A 17,920-nucleotide genomic window follows, 5' to 3' on the forward strand; every position below is an offset into this window, starting at 1 on the left:
ACAGCGGGGTGTCAGCCCCGGCCCCCTCCGGGCCAGGCCCCAGCGCCTGCCCACCGCCGGGGCTCCCCGGGCAGCATCGACGGGGGGGATCGCCCGCAGCCCTGACGCCGTGGGGCCGATCCCCAGCCGCCCCCTCCTTCCCCGGTCCCCCGAGGAGGGACCTCAGCCGCGGATCCCACCTCGCCACGCCGGGTTCTCCGGCTACCGGGGAGCACGCCGTCTCGGCACGCAGCTACCTGCGCCTGCGTGCGGGCAAGGCCAGAGCAGCCGATCTGCCGACAGCGCGAATGGGGGCGGGGCCGCCGCCGCCGCCGCCGGCGGCGGGAGGTTTGAAATGGCCGCCGCGGCGCCGAGGCCGCTCCGGGGTGGTCGCTGCCCGCCCGCCCGGCGCTGAGGGCGGAGATGGCCACTAAGCGCCTGGCCAGGTGCGGGGCCAGGCACGGGGGTGGCGGGGGATCCCTCCCTCCCACTGAGGCCCCTGAAGGGACCGGGACCGGGACCGGGGTTGGGGGTTGGGTGGTGGTGTCCGGGCGGGCGAGGCCCTGAGGCGGGGGCCGGGGCGCCCGCCCGTCGCCGGCGCGGAGGGGCAGGGTGAAGGCGGGCCCCTCAGCACGGGGGGTGCTGAGGCGGTGCCGGCGCCGCTGCCGTCCGCAGGCGGCTGGGGCTGGCGCGGAGCAGCGCGCGGGCGCGGAGCAGCGCGCGGGCGGCGGCGGGGCAGCGCTTCGGGTACCTGATCGTCGTCGACTTCGAGGCCACGTGCTGGCGGGACGCGGGGCGGCGCGGCCCCGAGATCAGTGAGTGCGGCGGGACGGGGCTGCGCGGGCGCGGGGGGGCGGGGGCCGGCCCCGCCCTCGCCGGTGCGGGAGGGCGCTCGGTGGCCGGACGCCGAGCAGCGGCAGCAGCAGCAGCCGCCCGGCGGCGCGGGGGTGGGCGGGGGTCTGGCGTTCAGATGCCAGGAGGCGGCTGTAAACGTTGCGTCCTCATTACGTTGTGTGCGCCTTCTAATTCCTGACATTTCAACCCCAGTTTAAAGCAAATTGAATAATTTCTGTGAACAGCTTTAACCTTCCTGGCATTGGTTTTTTTGTTTGTTTTTCTCATGTTGTTTTTGTCGCAGTTGAATTTCCAGCAGTCCTGTTCAACACTTCAACAGGAGAGATTGAATCTGAATTCCACATGTACGTCCAGCCCCAGGAGCATCCTATTCTTTCTGAATTTTGTACAGAACTAACTGGCATAACACAGGTATAATTGCTATTTAGCATTATTTTACACCGGTATAATTGCTATTTACTGTTTTATTTAGAGAGGCCTTTAAAGGGCTAAAAAGAAATAAACCTCAAATGAATTTCAGTGCATACTAACACATACATACTTCTTGTTCTGTTTCATAAAGAATCAAGTTGATGAAGGGGTCCCTCTAAACATTTGTCTATCACAGTTTTTGAAATGGATTCAAAAGATAAAAAAGGAGAAGAAAATTATATTCAGTACAGATATTCTAAGTAATTCTACTTCAGAAGCAAAAGCATGTACCTTTGTTACTTGGACAGGTAAATAAAATTTTCATTTGCTTTTTTCTGCGGAGTAATACACATAAAAAATTAACATTTGGTGGTGCTAGTGAGATTGCGCCTTCACTTCTAGGGAGCCCAAATCCTGTTATTAGGTATTAAAGATGTGCAATATTGGGTTAAGACTGAAAATAGGAAATCCATTGAATCCTGATGTGTTCACCACATCTTTGTCTCCAGGGTCTGACATCGTTACATTTTTCTGCTTTACATATAGTGAACTGTGTCACCATTCTTAATGTGTCTAAATGCTTTAATGAGGTCTTTGAGATCTGTACCCGTCTGAAGTCATTACTAACAACAGGCGTTCACTTACCCTGATGTCCCACTGCAGCAGCCCTAATGCTTTTCATGTACAAAGCCTTCATTAGCCTGGGCTTCCTGTCCAGCAGTACAGGACGCTACTAGTATCTTGATGTTATGTCCCTTTATGTAGATTTTAAGCCATGTTTATGTAAATTTTAGGCCAGTTCTTTAGTGATGGATTATTTGTGGGTTTTTTTCTGTGCAGACTGGGACCTGGGTGTGTGCTTGCAGTATGAGTGTAAAAGGAAGCAGCTGCAAAAACCTGACATTTTTAATTCCTGGATTGATCTCAAAGCAACATACAGGGTGAGAAGATCGATAGACTGTGAAACATTTATACCCATGTTATCATCTCAAAGGCTAACTGTATCTGAGGTTACAAGCCAATATTGCATGTTCCAGTGACCAGAGTAACCCATTTGTTTTCTTTCCATGTTGTTATCGCTCAATAACAAACTGCATGTCCTAGAACTGTGTGAATTTTAATAGAGATCTTAATGCTAGGAAAACAACCCAGTGTTATTGTTAGATAAATGAATGATAACCCTAGGAGAATTTTTCAAGCTGCTCTTCCTTTCCTGACATCTTTTGCTCTGCTTGCTTCCTAACTTCCCTCGTTTTGTGTGCTCTTATTGCTGCCTTACATTGCTGCGTAGAAAACAGTCATCATCATCTGTTTAGAAGTACTTAAAGGTCTAGCACGTGAACTGCACTTGGACCAGAAAGTGTATTCTGAATAGCATGAATAATACTGAAAAAATGAATGTACATTTTATTACATAGTCCACACTGCAACAGAGTTCTAACTTGGCGTCTCGCAGCACCTAAGTGTACCTTTCCCTGTGTAGTCAAGGAAACTTTCAAAGGCTGATCCAGGAATCTACCTGTCCTGACACTTGGAGCTTAGGCTCTTTAACCTAGGTAGCAGAACTAGGTCTCTAAAGATAAACCGTGTGAATATTCCCCCTTTCTTGTGATCAAGTGAGATACTGGGAGCGAGTAGCAATACTCACTTTTTCTCATTTAAAAAGAATTTATACCTATGCCAAATATATTAATGCCCATGCCTTTGCAATATGCAACAGTTTAAACATCTCAAGATATTATTTATAGTTGTACTCTTCAATGCTGCTCTGTTAAGGCCTTCATCAATGTAAGCCGTAAAGTGCAAATGAATGACTCCAGAGCTAAGAGAGAACGGATTAGTTTAAGACTGAGAGAAGGGATTCATGGTTCTTTCCATTCTAATTTGTTACAGGGTAAGTCACTTATGGTCTTATGCTTATTTATCCTGACTGTAAAGTGAAGATACCTGACTTGCACAATTGCCTTGTGAGATTTATTATTCATAAGGTGATATTTCTAAAATGGTTTTCACTTCACTATGAAGATGTTTTGAAATGCTTTATGTTAAGCACCTGCATTTTTTTTTCCTTAGGCCTTCTATAATAGGAAGCCTAAAGGCCTAAATGGTGCTTTGCAGGATTTGGGGATAGCTTTTGCAGGACGGGAACATTCTGGTAAGTATGTGTTGTGGTTTGACCGCAGCCAGCAACTAAGTATGGTGCAGCTGCTCCCCCCTCCCAATGGGATGGGGAGGAGGATTGGGGGGAAAAAAAGTAAAACTCCTGGGTTGAGGTAAGAACAGTTTAATAACTAAAGTAAAATAAAATATAATACTAACTAATCATAAAAATATAATAATAATAATAATAGTAATGAAAAGGAATATAATTTAAAAAAGAGAGAAATAAAACCCAAGAAAAGACAAGTGATGCACAATGCAATTGCTCACCACCCGCTGACCGATGCCTGAGCAGCGATCCACCCCTCCCGGCCAACTCCCCCCAGTTTATATACTGGGCATGACGTTCCATGGTATGGAATATCCCTTTGGCTAGTTCGGGTCAGCTGCCCTGGCTCTGCTCCCTCCCAGCTTCTTGCACACCTGCTTGCTGGCAGAGCATGGGAAACTGAAAAGTCCTTAACTTAGGATAAGCGCTACTTAGCAACAACTAAAACATCAGTGTGTTATCATCAACATTATTCTCACACTAAATCCAAAACACAGCACTGTACCAGCTACTAAGAAGAAAATTAACTCTGTCCCAGCTGAAACCAGGACAATACGATATGATGATCCTCATTTTAATATATGTATATTTTATAAAGCCAAATAGCTACTATTTAGCTTTAGTTAGCTAAACTAAAGCAGCTAGTAATAGCTAGTCCTTACTCTAAATAGTAACTATTGTTTCCAGGTTATGCAATGTTCTGTCCAACAAAAACATCAAAACAAGAAAGGCTAGATGCTTCAAAGATCAAAGTTTGTTATTTCTAACCTCATGCTTTATTTCTGAAATCTCTCCTAGTGCTATTGAGTGCATGTTCAACAAGATGAATTTCTGAATTGCTAGGGTGCAAAAGAAAAGAGGTGGAGGAAGGATAAGGAAACTTGATTTTACCTCATAGTTCTGGACAGCATATTAGTGTAAGAGAATACCAGTACAATATGATTTTTTTTTTTACATGATTAATAAAACAAAGCAAGGATTTTAAAAATTGTGGATATATATTCAGCTCTATGGATTGGTCCTTCAGATGTTTCAGCACAGGGAATTTTTTGGAATTTTTTACTTCTCTTTTTTGAACTAGATAACTATGTGTCAGAGTTCTGTGAATCCCTGTCATTTATGTAAAGCTTACCTAGATTACATTTTTCCTCTAATAAGAACTATCCCCAGTAGTAGTTTAAAAAGAAGACATTAATATAACCATACTTTTGAAGGGTTGGATGATTCTCGGAATACTGCTCGTCTTGCTTGGAGGCTGATTTGTGATGGATGTGTGCTGAAGGTTACTAAATCTTTGGATAAGGTTAGTAACTACTACATATCTTCCCTTCTACTTGCTTTGTAGCCTGTAATACAGATGAAGGCTGAGCTATTCAAATAATAAACCCAGCATCTTGACTCTGAATTGAACAGAACATCCCTAGGCTGATACGCTTATTAATTTTGTGCATTGATTCCTAAAACTTCTGGGTATGCACTTTCCAAAATCTCCTTTTGTTTACGGACTCCCTAGGCACATCCGAAAAATAATTTAATTTCCAGAACACTGACTATAAACTTCACTGACAAGACTCCACTGGGAAGTAACAGCAGACCTGAAACATCTAGAGATGGAACTTGTGAAACAAACTCTCTGGCTGAGAAAAACCAGAACGGTATTGCTGGAATTAAGATAAATTCTAATGTACAAACTGAAGAACAACAGACCACTTGTATTGATTCCTCTGCAGATGTCCACCTTGTACCTAGCAGCAGCTCAAGGACTGAGTTACATGGTCAAGCCCAAAGCTCTTCAACAGCATCTACTGACAGATTTTCTGTTGCTCTTGAGCTGGCACAGCAATCTCCCAGTACTGTATCAACAGGCACTCGGCAAGCATTGAGCAATGGGCAACCTCTGAGTACAGCCAGATGTAGCCCTTCAGCACGTGGATCAGGACTAGTGCTCGTCTCCACGACCATCTCTTCAGTTACTATCTCCAATGAGGATATCAGTACTAGTTCTGATTGCTTATCGCTGCTGACTGACTGGGAAGATGTCGCTTTAATACCAGAATCTCAATATGAACAAAGTTCAGACTGTGTTCAATTCAAAGATGACTCAAGTACAGATATTTTAACAGTGTTTGAAGAGAAAACAATTTCAAAACAATTGGCTGTGATGAGTTCAGATAATCAAAGTTTCGACAAAACCGTAGTACCTGTGGAACCTCTGAAATCTATCGTTTACAAAAGTCCTGATACTACTATCTATAATGTAGGAACAGTACAAAGCCAGACTTCAAATTTTTCAGCTTTGAAGTTACCATCTGCAAAGGTAAATGCTATTTCAGCACAATCAGCATTAACTGGAAATTATTCTGCTCCTTTGGAGGTTCCTAAAAGAAAGCCAACTAGTCCAAAAACGTTCCCACCAGCAAAAAAACAGTCTTTTGCTATATATCAAGAGAAGACTGCATCTTCTGATTATTCCTTACCTTTAAGAACTTCAAATTTGCCCAAAGTGTCTCCTGCCGTTCTGAACTCCACAGTCAATTTGAATCGGTCTGTAAGAGCTGTGAAAAATGGAAACCCAACTCCCCCTCTGTGTAACTGTGGTCGAAGAGCTAAAAAACTGTATGTGTCAAATGCTGGTCCAAATCATGGCAAAGCATTTTTTTGTTGTCCTGTTGGCAAGCATGAAGGTAATAAGAAAGGTTGTGGATACTTCAAGTGGGAATATGTGCTTCTAAAAGAGAAAGCTAATGGTCTCACCCTGAATGCAGATGCTTTGACCTCTCTTGGAACTTACGCTAGTGATTTAGGCAATTCTTCCAACAAAAAATATTTGTGTCTTAGACCCTCTATGAGAACTTGAAAATTGATAATTTTTTTTGTCCAAATCTTGAACTCAGTTGATCATGCTTGATATAATCTCGACAGTCAAATAATGTCAGATATGTGTTCTGAGAATGGGACAAAAATTACATTGCTTGGTTAACATAGATAAAAATGGAAATTGCTCAAGCATACAAAAATATCAATATATCATAAAGTATCTCGCTAATGAAGTGTGAGAGAACAGATAAAACTAGTAAGTGCTAAAATTAAAGTATGAGCAACTGTTGCTACACATCTTAAACTTCTGCTTTATCATGTATTTTAAATTCTTTACTAGTCCAGTCCTTAAAGAACACTTTAATGATACAGATTTTATTTACACTGTTTTTTCTAAATATACTTGTAGTGATTATAACTAACTTTTAAAAATGTATTTAGAAGTTGTCACACTTCTCAAAAGTGATTCTTGAAGCAACAGTGTTCTCTTAAACTCCTGCTGTTTTTTATCGTTTAAATGAAATAACAATAAAGATAAAATGCTAGTGACAGTTCATTAAATAGTTTATTTAACACACATCACCTATTGCGCTCTTGACTACATGAGTTTCCCATTTCATTTCTATCAGTCTGCCTGCTTTTGCACTACTAGTTTTTAATGTAGTACCTGGGACAGCCAAATGCTGGGAATCAGGTAAGAATTTATTCAAACCTAAACTAAGAAGGACATAGTATAATGTCTTTTACTCTATGTTACTGTGTAAATCTGCAATATCTTACTTTTTATAGGATTTTTTACAAAGCAACATGTACTTCTAATCTCTTCTCCACTCCTTCTGGCGCAGTTCACTTCTTCTGATCTTCCCACTAATAGTTTTTGGCAACTGTTGAACAAACTCCATCTATTGGGAAACAGAGGAAATTGCAATACAAAATAAGATACAGTTTACCTAAATTTTTACTTTTTTCTTCACCTCAGCAGCATAGGCCTATAAGCCACATAACAGTTAAAACCCACTGTCTTATGGCAGTGAAAATTATTTGGGTATTTGAGCACTCACCTTCCTAGGATACTTGTATGGAGCAGTAACTTTCTTAACATGGTCTTGTAGCTCTTTCATCATTTTTTCCGGATCACGTGAAGCATAGTCAGATGTTAAAACAACAAAGGCTTTCACTACCTAAAGAAGTTACAGCAGCAATGGTTTAAATGCCAATGAAAGTATTACACAACAGTAAGATTTGAAACTTTAACCAAACATTTGCTGACAAACTGCAGAGTAATGTATAGTGCAGGTACAGAAAGCTTTGCCAAAGTCTGTGTGCATTCACTATTGGTCTGGACTGTGCAGGCAGTTTATATACATTTAATAAAGACCAAAAACTGTAACTATTTGAATGACAGGGAAAGCTTCAAATGGTGCTTTGTTATATTGGATTTGGGGCAATTGCCTTGGTCAGTTTTTTTCCTGTGTGGATTCTCCAGTGTCTGATAGAGTAGAAATGCTGACTTGAATTCATTTAGCTTTAATTGAAAAAAGAAAAAAAAAAAAAAAAAAAATCCCTGGATAGACAAATCCCTTGGAAGTTGGGCTTTATTAGCTCTGGTATGCACAAAGCTACTTAATATATATAAGCTTGTTTAACTTGTTTACCTCTCCTCTGATGGGGTCTGGACTGCTGACAACTGCTGATTCCACCACTGCAGGATGCTCTGCTAGGGCGCTTTCTACTTCAAATGGTCCAATACGGTATCTTTAAAATGGGGGAAAGGGCTTTCAGTTGTATTTGGTAACATATAAATATAACTTCACATCTGAATCATCTGTGTTACTCAAGTTTAATGATTTATTGTTAATCAGTCTTAAATTACCCAGCAGAATTAATGACATCATCAGCTCTTCCAACAAACCAGAAGTATCCATCCTCATCCATAATCCCCCTGTCTCCAGTGACATAAAAATCTCCACGTATTGTTGCCTCTGTTTTCTCTGGATCATCCTAGGAAATATTAAATAGCATTTTACACGAAAACTACCTTAAAAATACATGAAATTGCATTCTAACATATTTAGCATATGAGTTACAGTACAGTCAAATATTCAAAAATTTCAGCTTTTCAGACTGGTCTATACTATGGTCATGTGCATCAGATTCAAGTGGGACATTAATAATAGAGAATTATTAATTCATTACTGAGCTACAAAACTAGATACAAAATTCGTAAATTGCAATAAATGAATCAAGTTTCACTACTTGTGACTGACTTATTAAAATTTTAATCATATTATGTCATAATATAGATATGTAGGCTTATGGAATTGAGAACTTGCTTTTAGGTGATTATCCCTTAATGATTTTTTTCCCCTTTGTATTTCTAGCATCTCCTATCCTGAGATTTTTTTTTTACCACCAGAAAAGTTTTGGCTCAGCACAGTGCAATTAATAAGCACTCTTTCTACAGCAAACGCAACTAACTTCCGCAAGAATTTTTCTATGCAGTATGGATGGTGTTCCTTTCCCGCATGCTCAGTACTGCTCAGAAGACCTCACTGTAGGCTGATACTATCCATAAAATTTAAAAAGGTTTCCTGGTGTCAGAACTGAAAGCACTATGCATTTGTTTTACTGGTTGTTGGACTGAAAATTCTAACCAACATGGGAAAAAACTGCAAAATGTTGCCATGCATGAAACACTCCATGAAGCTCAAACCTGGAGGGAAGGGATTTGAACAGTGTCCTACTTCTCAGATGGGGGCTCTAGTCCTTAGGCCAAAGAGTATTTTGGGATTAGGGGGTCCGTCAAACATTTCCCTTTTTATTAAGGAAATAACAATCAAAAGAAAGTGGATTTAAACTTGCTAGGCAGGACAATCTGCCTCTTGGAAATCCCTCATGGAAATCCCTCTTTCCTCCCCACAGGTTTTCAGATCGGCAAACAGAGTATAAGTAAATTAAATGGGGCATCAGATTCCTTGTGACAGAGATTTAACCGGCTATCTACTTTAACTGTAGAAATATTCTTACAGCATAGCAAGTAAAAAGAAAAAGTGATCTCGTAGGTTTTACTCTGATGGCAATATCTCCTTCTTTTCCAGGAGGCAGAATACTACTGTTTTCATCTATAATCTAGAAATAAAGAAAACACAGTTTTATTATCTTGGAGCCAAAATAAAAAGCATTAAGTTAAGATTATAGAACCTTGGTGCACATTTGAAATATGTAATCAAAGTATTTTTTATTGGGAAATGATATGGAGCAGTAGGGGGTCTTACTCTGACAACTGACGTGTAAGATTATTATTAATCCACTGTACTTTGCACTATGTCTTTTATCTGAGGAATGCGAAGTACAATGCAAACGTAATGAAGTTAGTAAGACCCCAGGGAGGATCATAAGTAACGGGGTGGGAAAACTTAAGAACTGAAAGAAAGATACTAAAAATCTTAACCCGTGTTGCAAATTGATCTGGTGCTACAATCTGCTTCAGCAGTTTTTTTATCACCAGGAAACAATCTTCACTCCCTCTCTTCCTTAACTCAGCAATTTAATTTCTATCATTGCGTTAAAGTTTGATATCTAACTGTCAGTTAGCAGTGGGTTGTCATCTATGTTGGTGAGGATGGTGCAACAGGGAAGTCCAATTGCTTATTTCACACACTCAGTTTAGGGCAGTAACATGCATTTCTTCACTCTTTCATTCACTGCTGAATGATGGTACGTGGTACAACTCCATGTTAGAGCTTTCAAACCTCTTTAATGGAAACTGATTATGCAAGAGAGAGAGATTGAGTCACCAGAGGTACAATACCTTGACATCATACCCTGGAGATGGCTTTCCCATAGAGCCAGGTTTGATTTTCATTCCTTTAAAATTTCCACAGATCAGCACCTGTAACAAGTGTTGTTGGGTTTCGGTTTTTTTAAATTAAACTGTGGCTTGTATATTCAGTCTTTAGCTTAGGTTTAAAATACTCAGCTAATATTGAGCATTTCTATAAGAAATACTAATTGTCTTCATTATAATCATATATCTAATGATTAAACTTCTAGAAATAAACTATGCCCTCAGAATCATGCCCACAGCTCCAAATAATGTTAGTGAGTGCTCTAAAGATAGATTCTAAAGCAGAATTTGGAATGCAGTAATGAGGAATATACCTCTTTTGTGTTAGTTCCCAATCCAAAGCCCACAGGAAAGAAAAACAGTCCTTGGATTTTGAGTGAAGCTGTTATGATTATTCTATGACTTACAAAAACGACATTTTTCCAGTGTTGCTTATTGCAATTGACTTTTCCCCTAAAAGTCATAACTGTGTATAATCATTTTGATCACTTTTTTTGGCAACCTGAATGGAATTTATTGCTGTATCTGTAAAGCATACATTTTTACATTTGTAAAGCAGAACATACTGTTTCTGTCTGTCCATAGCCTTCATGAATATCCAGCCCAGTCTGCGCTTTCCAATCTTCCATCACGTCAGGATTGATTGGCTCCCCAGCACTCACACAGTGCCGCAGGCTTTTGAATGTATAGCTTAGTGGGAAAGAGAAAACAAATAATTGGCAGTCATCTATCTGCTATGTCCCATTCACTACTGTATTCCTGTATTGTGGAGTCCTTTCTATATAAACCCAAAATTTTTACTGAGTCCTATTCATTCCATTTGAAGTGTGTCACGTTAAACAAAAACAAATCTGAAAAAAATGCAAATAAAGAAGAAAAAACTGCTGGTTTACTTCTGTATTATTTTAGAAAATCTAATGATCAATATACTGTTTCTAACCCTAGAATCTGAACTGGGGTCTAAACTGAAGAGGAATAACAAAGTTCAACCCCAATGACAATAAAAACTCACAGAAGAGTTAAATGAGGCCAAACAGTCTTTCATACATTTCACCAAGCTGTGCTGGCACACATACTTCTTGTAGCTTATAGTATTGAAGGAACAAGTGCAAAAACAAATGGAGGGGGCATGTGATTATAAAAGCACTTCTGAAGATACGTTAATCATGATATCATGGGTATCCTATTACATCCTCAGCTAAACTGCTTTTCAAAGTCTTATGCAAGTTCACTGTAATTTATGAAATCTGAGATGGTTAAGCTATCCCTAAATCTTTATTCTGACTTTGTTCCTAATACTTAAGATTCAAAACGTTGAGAAATACATGAGCTGTGCTACTGTTATGCCATTGTAAGTTTGGAATAAAATCAAGGTAAGATAAGCATTTGGTCTACTGTTTTGATCAAATACACCAAGAAGGATACTCTGCTCTTGCTCACCTGGACAGTTTATGTTGCACAAACATTCGATAAGCAGTTGGAGGAGAACAGAAGACGGTTATGGGAAATCTTGACAGACTCTAGAGAATTTAGAATAAAAAAAGTAAATGTTGCCAATATACTGAAACCTGTGAGGTCTCATCTTCATTGTAGGAGATAATATAATGATCTCTGCATCCAGCTTATGAAACACATGAACAAACGTTAAGTGTCCTAAAAGCAGTTAGCTCTGTACTTGCCAACACCAACACACAGCAGTTACATTTAATTAATTTCTTCTTCAAAACAGAATCTACATAATTTTACAATTAGTTTAACACACCGAAGCTTTTTGCTTTTGAAAGCTTTACAGTTTCTCTTGCAGACTTTCTTCATAATTGCAGTTTAAGTAGAAAACAAGTGAAATCATAAGGCTACTTGTTTAGATGCTCTGTAGGTGTTACAATTGACAGTGTTCTTCAACATACCCTAATATTAACTAGCAATTTCCAGCCATCTAATTAACATGGAAATGATGATAAAGTCATTCCATGCAAAATGAAACATGGTAGTCTTTTTCAAATTATGAAGAGTTGTGTGTGGCTGGAGGATGTAAGAGAACATAATGTTGGTGCCTTTTGTTAAAGAAATTCAACCTTGCTGCCTCTTCACTCCTTAACTTTGAATTACATGGTGCAGGCAACTGAAATTCTCATTCATCTGTTATTGTCACTTATTTTAATAACAACACCAAAGTGCTCCACAAATCCCATAACAATTTCTTGTGTACTTCACTTTTAGGCCTGATAATGAGTGTTTGCAGGTTAGTGCAGTCAAATCCAGAGCAGAGTATATGATAAAACTCTTTGGATGTCAAATATGCTCTTGTTTTGGGGTACATATTTGCAGCACTGTCTACTTAACTAATTGTTTGGCTACCGCCTGGTGAAAGTTATAACTGTGCTGCGTGCTGCCCCCATGCAGCACCAGGGGAAATGAAAACCTGGGCAAGACCAGCCAGAGAGAATAGTGCTGTTTGTTGCTGGGCTCTCCTCACTTACCTCAAAGACAACGCTTGGGTCAAAATGTGGCATCTTATGTACAAATACACATGCCCCTTGAATCCATGGCGAAAAAATGCTGCTCCAAGCTGACTTTGCCCAGCCCGTGTCTGATGTATTCCAAAATATGTCTGAGGAAGTCAAGTCCAGCCAGTACCTGGTAACACAAGGAAACGGTCAACAGTCTCTATTTGGCAGGAATAAGGCAAATATTAAAATATCAACAAGAGATGTGCCAGTGAAGCAAATCCATCACTGGTTGTCTTGGGTAAATGGCAATTAGAAAAGGCTGAATTTCTGAGCAGAAGTCAGTCACAGCTAATGAGGATGTCATCAGGATAGACTGATGTTGCATTTTTCTAAGGGAAAAATTATACTGATGGACAAGCTAACACCACCTCAGAACATGGTGTTGTGTGAATATGTATGAGATTGCTGGGGTTTGTTGAACTAATTTTTAGGGATGAGGATTTTTTTTTTGTTTACCTACTTCTAGTATTTTCTGATTTTTTATTCTTTGCCTGTTAGAGTGAAGTGCACTGCCATATTAATTTTATAAACAACATTGCTTTACAAATTTAAAGATTCTGAACTATCAGCATTTTCTTCCTGCAGGAGCTGTGTCTAATCCAGACACACATGAATTCAGAAGCCTAACAGACCCATGTTTTTTTCCCTTTTATGGTACAGACTTCATAAACTTGTGCTGATGTTCAGTTCATGGGCAATCTATTAACTATATACAATGAAGAATTTACCAAAAGTTAAAGAAAATGTTAAAAAGAAGTTAGTGACTATATGACTGCTACATTCTCTATAAACTAAGGCAGCTGGACTCAAAATGCCTTGTTTTATGGAAAAAACATATATCTGATTTAAAGTAATATCTGTACCTTCCATTTACTGTGAGGCCAATACCATAGCTGCTGTGGGAATGTTCAGCCATTTTTGGAGATCCTGTAGTTCCACTAGTAAAATAGATAGCCATTGGGTCTTGACACTTTGTGGTCACGCAGTCGTGATCAGAAGGAGCATTTCTTAAAATAAGCAAAATGATGAATAAAGTGATTTGAAAGTGTGACTTACACATTTTTGAGAATATTTAACCAAAATAACTGCAGCAATCAAAATTATGACACAATCAAAAGTGTCATAAACATTCCACTGTGCAGTCCTAAAAGAGTGAAAATGTATCGGTGTGTGCCAACATTTCCTATGCAAAACAAACCACTGTGCTTTTCTTTCATTATTGCTGTGGTGCTTTCACAGCGGTATTTACTCACTTCAGGAGATCTTTAAAGTTCAGCCATCCTTCTCTGTGGCTCTCTGACACAAGCAACTTGAATTTCAGAGACTGGCATTCAGCCTCAACTGAGTCTACAGCTGGTGCCACAGAACTGTCAGTGATGATACACTTTGCCTTGGATTTCTGTAGTCGATGAAGAATGTCCTTTGCTGTCAACTGCTGTGTGCCAGGAATCAAGACAGTTCCTAAAGGGAAGGAAGGGGAATGGAAAAACAGTCTCAACATTTAAGAATAACACCTGTACCTACAAGCAGACTTCAGCTTACTTTGTTCTTTTGAGTGGGACAGAGCTGTACTAAAAGCAGGACTTGGCCCTACATTTGTAAATATACTGATTTCTTTGATGGGTTAAATGCTATGTGAGGATTAGCACAACTTAGCAAATACTACATTGATCATGGGACAGTAGAAGAAATCAATAGAATAACTTTCCTTGTTCTGAAAACACTGCCCCTGGAACACGCCACCTCTCTGGACTTGACTTCTTTACTGGTAAACATAGGCATTGCCTCACAAGGTATACTGCTAGTGTTTGTGAGGCATCAAGACATTCTGGGTTGTAAATACTGGGAAGCTGGGTATTTAACAGATCCCACAGGGGAACGTGTGAAACGCTTTGTTAAGTCTGGGCTAATTTCACGCAAGTTAGCAAGAGGATGCATTTGCGATGCATCACAAGTGCTGGAAAGAGGAGAATGACAGACGCACATGGACTCACAGCGTTTCCTTAACAGCTAGAGCATGCACAAAAGTCCTAGCAGCACCATGAAGAAAAAACTTGGCATGAAGAGTGGTTTTGACCAGCATGACACTAGTTCATCCTCACTAGCATGTTGGTAGTTCTGACTGCATTAAATAGCAAGGATTGGTTTAAGTCACAATTTCTCTACCTATATACCATTTCTGTGCTTTTACTAACCTGTTCTCATGCAAGCCACATTCACCAGCCACCACTCTGGGATCCGCGGCAGAACCAGAATAACTCTGTCTCCCTGTTGCAGACCGCAGGCATCAGAGAGTACATTTGCCACTTTCCTGGACAGCACTCCCAGCTCCTCAAAGCTCCACCTCACCTCTTCTCCGGCACCATCTACCCACCATAACGCAGGGTTTTTAGACTTTTTTCCCTCCTATAGAACAACAGGGTACAGTACAAATGCTTCATTTTAGAAACACATTGCCTTTACCTTAAGTTTGAGGAAGAAAAGCTTTCATTACTTATTCAGTGCTGGAGAAACCTGGGGACGCAACAGAAATTTGCCACTGATTCCAAATGAGGCAGAGAACTCTCCCTTAGAAAGAACAGCCCGTAAATATTGTTTAGGAAATTAAATTTGTATTCCTTTCCTGAGTTCTTCATCTTACACTCTGAAGAGATTGTACAGTAATCAGCACAGAGAAAGAAGAATCTTTTTGGTTCAGGTCACGCCAACAAAGCAGCTGATGAATATAAGTACCTCTGGGTTGTGCCCCAGAGTCTCCTGAGCCCTCAGAGCTCATTTTCAACTTCATCTGGAATTGGGCCTGTCTGGTACTTCTGAAAATTAAATCAAAGTTTTAAAAGCATAGGCCCACACAGTGTGACCCTTAATCAATATCTCACCTAACTGATGTGTGAAGTGATTTCAAATGTATGCATATCATGTGCTTTAAAGGGGGCCAATGCATTTAGCAATAGCAGTGTAGTGAGTCACCTCCAGAGCAAAAAATTCACTGGGGCAGCAAGAATATGACACCTTATTATCTATTTGAAGGTACAATAACACTAAGGTTCATTTTCAGGGGAGCAGATTTTATCTGTGCACTTCAGAGAACAAAACCTCTTCTCCAGAGGCTGTTCCTTGCTCCTTTTACAGCCTGCCAAAACCTGTTTTTCCTGCAAAAGGAACAATTGTGTCAGATAGGTGATACCTCTGCTCTGTTCTTGCTGCCAGGCTGGACAAAACTGCGTTTAGCCCCTCATCATGAACAGCCTGAGCCTGCAAAACCAGTCCTACGTCCATAGAAACTAGACTTATGTAGTAAGAAAGGTGATAGACCTATACTTCATGGTTTTTTTCTATATTCCCTTTCCTTGCATAGAGCTTATGTCTGGTTTGGGGTTCAAAGTTGTTCAGTTTCGTAGATTCCAAGTCCTTGATGCAAAAGATTTCACATTTGGGATAGGTGAGTGAGGTTTGACATTACACTGTATTTATTATTCATTTTACAGGCAGGCAATGAAACACACAGAGGTCAAGTGATTGCCCCGGCACATCCAAGTAGGGTGCACTGCATGGCTGATGGGGGAACTGATGCAAGGTTTAGAGTGGTTCAGTTCACAGTCTCATTTATGAAGCACCTGTTTACTCACACTTAATCTCACTGGAGTTACTGATTAAAGGAAAGCACTATTTGGACGCGTGGACAGGACAGCATGTGGCCTAAGGGATCTACAGGTTCAAACTGCATGAGATGATGACCAGATTATAATCAGAACATAACCCCAGTGTCTTGGTTATTGGATTTGTCAGATACTCAGCATTAATGACCAGCATTAAATACTTCAGCATCAGAGAAGCCAAGTAACTGTTACCTTTTCCACTTCAGTCCATCTGTCCAGCACATCTCTTGCAAAGTTGAAGTACTCTGGCACCTCTGGTCTGTACTGTTGTTTTATGGCTTCATAACTCAAAGAGGCGTGAACTGGGTAGCACCGGCTGCAAAGTTGGAGAGGTCTTCTCAGGGGAGCCCGCAGGGACATAGCACTTGGGATCTTCAGTAAAAAATGCACAGCAGCAAGAGCCATAATAGTCTCTTCAAGGTTATTCCTTACTGATTATCTCTCCAAGAAATGCTACAGTGATACAGACAGAAACCTGGTATTAGCCATGCGGTTTCAGAACAGCATTTACTACTACACAGTGGAATACACTGGAACAACAATCCCAACTATTAATTGGAGTAACTGCTGAGGACAGTTCCAGTTCGGCCATTGTCTGTCCCCTGCTCTCCAGTCACCATCATGCAGCTGAGATCCTCACCCTGCATTCAACCAGCAGCACTCAGCCTTGTCACTGTGGCAGCTTTCCTATAATTCACATTCCTTTCCTTCCTACAAGCCCCGCTAACCTTGTAGATGACATTTCAGTTGCCTTAGACAGCAGAGAGGCACTGAACGCTACTCAAGCACTTCAACTCTGACTTCTGTAAATGAAATGTCTGCTACTGACTGACAATACAGAAGTAACAGCGTGGACCACGATGTTGCACAGATAATCCAGCAATTGTGCATTAATTACTGGCTGACCACAGTGTCACTTGGTACAAAGATATTTACAGTTTTTCTAGTTTATCAGCATTGGGGATATATTGGTTGCCAGGAATGAAATGAACGTAGCAAAGCCCTGAAAAGATTCTAAGTATTGATGTTTTAAACATTATCTTGATGTGTGGTCAGCAAAAAGTGTCACTTTATGAGACAGGGAAGCTTTAAAAAACTCCCTGAAAAAGGATCCAAAATGCAAAGCCTTACTTCTCAAAAACAGTCAACTTAGCAGGAGGTCTGAAAACTCTGAAGTCATTATTTTCATGCATTGTCAACTGTCTTACTTACAAAATAATATAAACATTGCTAGTTCTTTACAGAATTAATAACTATCCAGCTGTAAAATCATGTGATTTTAGCAATATGGTGAAGCAAAGGGACATTTTTTGGATCTGTAACATTCAGTCTGCGTATGACAAACACAGGAGAGAAACCCAGCCAAATGAAAGACAGAGAGGGACAGGGAGAAGAGGGAATGTGGACAGACAAGAGGCAAATCAGCACTGCTCCAGTGCCAGAAAATGTCCTGGCCAGCAGCTTGCAGGGGTGGGTGGAGGGCCAGTTACCTTGTCAAAAGACTGTCAATCCCAACTTACTGCCTCTCTGCCTTGCATGGAAGTGGAGCTGTCTCAGTGCTGGGATGTGTCACAGCTTTGATTCCTTACATAGATCTCAGACTCCTGGCCGTGTGCCTGCTCTTGCACCATTA

General features: G+C 40.6%; 2 protein-coding genes across 2 annotated transcripts; one reads left to right on the forward strand and one right to left on the reverse strand.

The window, feature by feature from the left end:
• The first annotated feature begins 402 nt into the window (after positions 1–402).
• On the forward strand, positions 403–6,987 carry ERI2 (ERI1 exoribonuclease family member 2). Its single transcript, XM_050905734.1, has 8 exons — positions 403–425; positions 655–794; positions 1,118–1,245; positions 1,397–1,553; positions 2,086–2,186; positions 3,319–3,400; positions 4,669–4,757; positions 4,968–6,987. The coding sequence occupies exons 1-8, from the start codon at positions 403–405 to the stop codon at positions 6,309–6,311; spliced, it is 2,064 nt and encodes a 687-aa protein (XP_050761691.1). The 3' UTR covers positions 6,312–6,987.
• Positions 6,830–16,673, reverse strand: LOC127022251 (acyl-coenzyme A synthetase ACSM3, mitochondrial-like). The gene is made up of 13 exons (XM_050905736.1): positions 16,480–16,673; positions 14,824–15,034; positions 13,882–14,089; positions 13,492–13,635; positions 12,599–12,755; positions 11,559–11,638; positions 10,685–10,808; positions 10,083–10,163; positions 9,299–9,400; positions 8,145–8,272; positions 7,927–8,026; positions 7,333–7,452; positions 6,830–7,173 (listed from the first exon to the last, which is right to left on the reverse strand). Exons 1-13 carry the CDS (start codon positions 16,645–16,647, stop codon positions 7,087–7,089), a joined length of 1,710 nt encoding a protein of 569 aa, XP_050761693.1. The 5' UTR covers positions 16,648–16,673; the 3' UTR covers positions 6,830–7,086.
• Between the last annotated feature and the right edge of the window lie 1,247 nt (positions 16,674–17,920).

The sequence above is a fragment of the Gymnogyps californianus genome, chromosome 15, assembly GCF_018139145.2.
Source record: "Gymnogyps californianus isolate 813 chromosome 15, ASM1813914v2, whole genome shotgun sequence".
Classification (NCBI taxonomy): Eukaryota; Metazoa; Chordata; class Aves; order Accipitriformes; family Cathartidae; genus Gymnogyps; species Gymnogyps californianus.